Source organism: Apis dorsata, unplaced genomic scaffold, assembly GCF_000469605.1.
Source record: "Apis dorsata unplaced genomic scaffold, Apis dorsata 1.3 scaffold_353, whole genome shotgun sequence".
NCBI classification, from domain to species: Eukaryota; Metazoa; Arthropoda; class Insecta; order Hymenoptera; family Apidae; genus Apis; species Apis dorsata.
Window position 1 is genome coordinate 452,452 of NW_006263619.1, and position 4,607 is coordinate 457,058.

The window sequence follows — 4,607 nt, forward strand, 5'->3', positions numbered from 1 at the left end:
GAGATCGAGAGTTGCAAGAGTTATCGGTCGAGCTCGTTAAATTTAACTTTGACTTTTCGAGGCGCGGGAGAGCCCGTGGGACGTAACGGTGCCCGCAATGACGGACGGCCTCCGCTTCCAACACAAATCACGTACGCCCCTGCCTCGCCTCTCCCAAGAATTAAATGATTCCGCCCCGATCTTTTATCGACTGAGCGCCGACCGAGAGAAACCCCGAGCGCTGAAAGCACCGAAAGCCCGACTTCGTCTTCCCCTCCTTCCTCGCGAACACACCGCCTCCTAGATTCGCTTCCAATGCCTCACTCGCTATGGAATCGATAAAGAGCAATGAGTAATGATGAAAAGAGATTCTAACCTAACTTTTGCTCGAGAATGAAAAAAATATTCGATCCCTAGTTCGCTCTCGAGATGACGTTCGGTGTCTTTGAATCGACTTGATATAACGTGTCGTCCCGTTTATGAGTCGTGAAGGTGGAAAGCCTGGCTCTAAAATAAATTCATTGTAGCGTAAAATGGGTTGGCGCTGTGAATATTAAGGCGATAATGATAGCAATATGCGCGGTATAACCGAGCCGATGATAATCACTTGGTGGTCAATCTTGGTGGGTGATGCGAGGCCGCAAGACAACGTCGGCGCGTAGAGGCCGAAAGGATGTCATGACCTAACCTCGGCTGTCGGTTGCGCGGCAGCGTCATTAATACGGTAGCAATTTATTACGCCGCTGTCTGACTGCCTGTCTGCCCCGACAGTGTCTTCGGGGTGTAGGCGTCGTCTGTGAGGCCGAATCTTGCGACAACACACGTGCACGCGGGCGCATCTGACAAGAGATAACGAAAGGAGGAGACAATGCACGGGTCACGTAAAATTCTATGGATGATGAAGCGTTTGGAAACCGGGATGTGGAAGAAGTTCGTTTAAAGAGGACGATCGAGGGATTAAAAATTATTATCTCTCTTCCTTGGAATTGGAAAATGGTATATGTTAGAAGGTCAATAAATACTTGGTGTTTTTTAGAAGAATTTTTCTTTTATTTCACAGTCTTCTATGGCAATGATCGATTCTTGGTATATTTTGTGATAAATTTTTGTCTTATACTTAAATGTCTTTTTTCTAAGAAATGTGAATTTGAGAAATTGAGAAAGTTTTACCAATCAATTAAATTTTACCATATAAATTACGAGGATTTAAATCTTAAGGAAAAATATTAAATGAATAATTTTATTAAACTATATTTTCGAACAAAGTGTAACTTTATTGTAAAGAGATATCGTCCGCGCAAGATAGATATATATTTATAGCGAAATATTTCACATATTGTTCCTTATTATATAATAAAGATAAGAATATTGAACGTAATAAAAGTGTCCTGAAAGCGACACCAGATAAAGATGTTTATATAACGGCATAGGAAGCGTATGCAAATGGGCAAGAGAGGGCGTCAAAGAGGGGAGATTTATTCGTGGCACGAGAGCGGTGCCTCCGTGTCAGAAATTCACTCGGTCATCAGGGGAACGCTTCCTCCAAGATCTCGTTCAACAATGCGTTTCTTTCTTATCTCCGCTCGAATAATTGATAACGAACACGAAAGTTTCGCAGACCGTTCGAACGAAAGCGGAAAGTGGGCGGCGAGAGGTCGGCCATGCTATTTGGGACAGCGCATTCCCAATGGTGCGGCCAATTAGACGTTATTCAAGACGAGGGGGGACCTTTGACTCCGCGGAAACTCGATGGCCAATAAAACTTTACTCCTCGATTATCGGATGAAAGTTTATTATACACGCTACGATTTGCCACGATAGACGTTCCTCCTATGACTCTTGTGTGGTTGCTATGCACGCCTATGTCAACGAAACACGCTGGAATATCGTGAACATTGATGCAATGCATCGCGCAGTGAAACAAACACGCGCGCCCTCAGGCGGCACGCCGTAATAGGTGCAATCTAATTCCTGCACGTGTCATTCTCGTGTCACTAGGATATCCGGAGTCTTGTTCCTCGCGATATTAATGACGTTCTCTATCAAACCACAAAGCGTTTGATTAAAATGGATGTTAATGATTTTGGAATTGTTGAGAGGAAAGGAATTTCGAGTGAAATTTTAATTCTTGTGGACGATAGAGGAAATCAAGGGGAGTAGGAAAGAAGACATCTTTGGTGGAATGTGAACTTATATGTCAGAATTATATTTATTTAATTTAAAAGATTTTTAAATGCATCTGTTATACATTTGCCTGTTTTAAAATAATTTATCAATTAAAATATTATAGATAATAGATGTAATTATGTAACGTAATTGATTGTGGCTTATTCTTACTTTAGGTTTTTATTATTTATTGTAAGATAAAATTTAATTGGCGTTTATCAAAATCTGTGAAGAAAGAATATTTTATAAATAACTTTTGTAAAATAAAAGTGAATATTATATAGTAGATAATTTTAAACAAAAAATTTATGATTCGTTAACCGATTAATCTCTTTATTTAAACACGAACGAATGGATAGAATGAATTCAATATTCTAGTTTTCGAGATCGTATCAATGGAGCGAGATATCAGTGACGTTATATCAGTTGATATTCGTGAATTCGAATATAATCGATTAAACAATTTCACGTACTGTTTAAAACATGTCCAAGGTTGAGATTGAACGATCGTGTTCATGAATAATATTATCATAATACTTTTGTATTTTTTTTCGAAAAAGAGAGATGATATGATACCGGAAATTATCAAGCCCACGTATGTAATGCACGTCTTAATAAATTTATATATCCCATTTCGATTATATAATATTTATTGTTAAATTTTATCGTGTATATATTTTTAAATACGATTTCCCGTATTTCAAAGATCAAATAATTTTAATAAATATTAAAATATTGTTTTGTATATTAGAAAAATAATAAGAATTAATCGTTAATGCAATTTTATTCTTATTAAAAATATATAAATTATAATGATGAATTGTACCATGATTTCAATTTATAGAAAATATTATCTCGTATTTTGGGATGAAATGCAATGTAATTGTAATTATGAGAAATACTGTATTTAAACTAATCCCACCTATATTGATGGTATTTATGCGACGATATCAGTGATTAGTTTTGTCAATTATTATTGGGACTATTCCTGTTATCAACGTGGATAATTAATATTCCGATCCATTTCAATCAACGCGTAATATTGGTAATAATTTCTAATTATTTAATGGCGATAACGAGTTATTTTATATTGTGCATAGCAGATTGTTTCACGGCATAATATTTATTCAAGGTTTTTTTTAATATAGTTCGATAAAGTTGAACTTTTTTGTTACACAAAATTATTCAAACTCTACGATGGATTTAAAAAGTAATAATACTTTTGCAATTTTAAGGGAGGAAGAGAAAAAAGAAATCTCTCTAGAAATTGAATTTAAGCGAGATACCTCTGCAACGTATCTCTGCAGAAATTACATTTATGGAAATATGAAATACAGCGAATATAGGATTTCATATCAATTTTTAAACGCAGTTAGAAATAAAATTTACAATTGGGACGATATATCATGAATCAATCGTAAAGTAACTAACAACAACTGCTCTTTAATATTAATTTTTATACCGAGACTGAAACAATTATCTAATTATTAAATTTTACCTTTAATTTTAAATTTAATTCTATGTGTAATTAATTTTATCATCGAAATATTTCATTATTTATAACACGAAGATTAATATATTCTACAATAGATGTATAAACCAAAATTGTTTGATTGAATGAAACAATTTATATACGCTCATCGTATCGTATTCTAAAAATTCTTTAATACTTTTATGTTGCAGGTAAGCGATGCATTTATTTTACGAGAATTATCAAGACGCGCATCCTTGAAAACACGTAAGAATTTATATCCCTATTTGTTGCATGTAAGTAGTCAAGTTACTTTCATGTTCAAAAGAAATATGTACTCGTCTGTGCATGTTATAAATATCGAGAGAGCAACTAGATTAATAAATTCAAAGATACTGATTTCGAATATCGAAGTAACTGTATCTCGGAATACATATAAATTCAAATAGAAAAATGAATAAATAACAAACAATATCTATACACGCAACAAGATTATTGTTATCCTAACAATATGTACACGATTCAAAAATATAATTCAATTTTAACAATTTTACAAATCTACTAAATTACCTAATCACCGATGAAAAAGAAACAGATGAAAACGATATTGAAAATTATCTAAACTAAACGCATAATTTCACTCGATAAAAAGTGATTAACCTATATATAAAGTCAATTGAAAAAATAATTAAAGTTCCACGCTAATTACAACTGCATAAATATGCAAACAAACTGAAAAATCAAATATAACACTACGATATCTCTTCAAAAAGGGGAAAAAGAAAAGAAAAGAAAGGAGGAAAGATCCGTCAGAACACATATTTCCACCAAGTTAACCCTGCATTTCGCGTGCAATATAATCCCTCGCGAGGAGTGGAGCGTGCGATCGGACGGACCGGGCGGAGCGTTCTTTAAACAACGACGGCGCAGACCCATTTCGAAAGCGGAACTCATCGAGAAAGCGTGTTCCAACTTTTGATACCTCGCCTCG

General features: G+C 34.9%; 1 protein-coding gene across 6 annotated transcripts in view; it reads left to right on the plus strand.

Moving 5' to 3' along the window:
• LOC102672118 (autophagy-related protein 16-1) overlaps window positions 1–4,607 on the plus strand; it is a 574,752-nt gene that overhangs the window by 450,000 nt on the left and 120,145 nt on the right. For 4 of the 6 annotated variants that reach the window (XR_004150865.1, XR_004150867.1, XR_004150866.1 and 1 more), the window contains one exon: window positions 3,829–3,905. The exons of the other annotated variants lie outside the window; for them this stretch is intronic. Coding sequence is in view for 1 of the 4 variants with exons in the window: in XM_031511826.1 (XP_031367686.1) it covers window positions 3,829–3,905 (77 nt within the window). In the remaining 3 variants the exon portion in view is untranslated. The remainder of the gene's footprint in view (window positions 1–3,828; window positions 3,906–4,607) is intronic. 6 annotated transcript variants of the gene reach the window in all.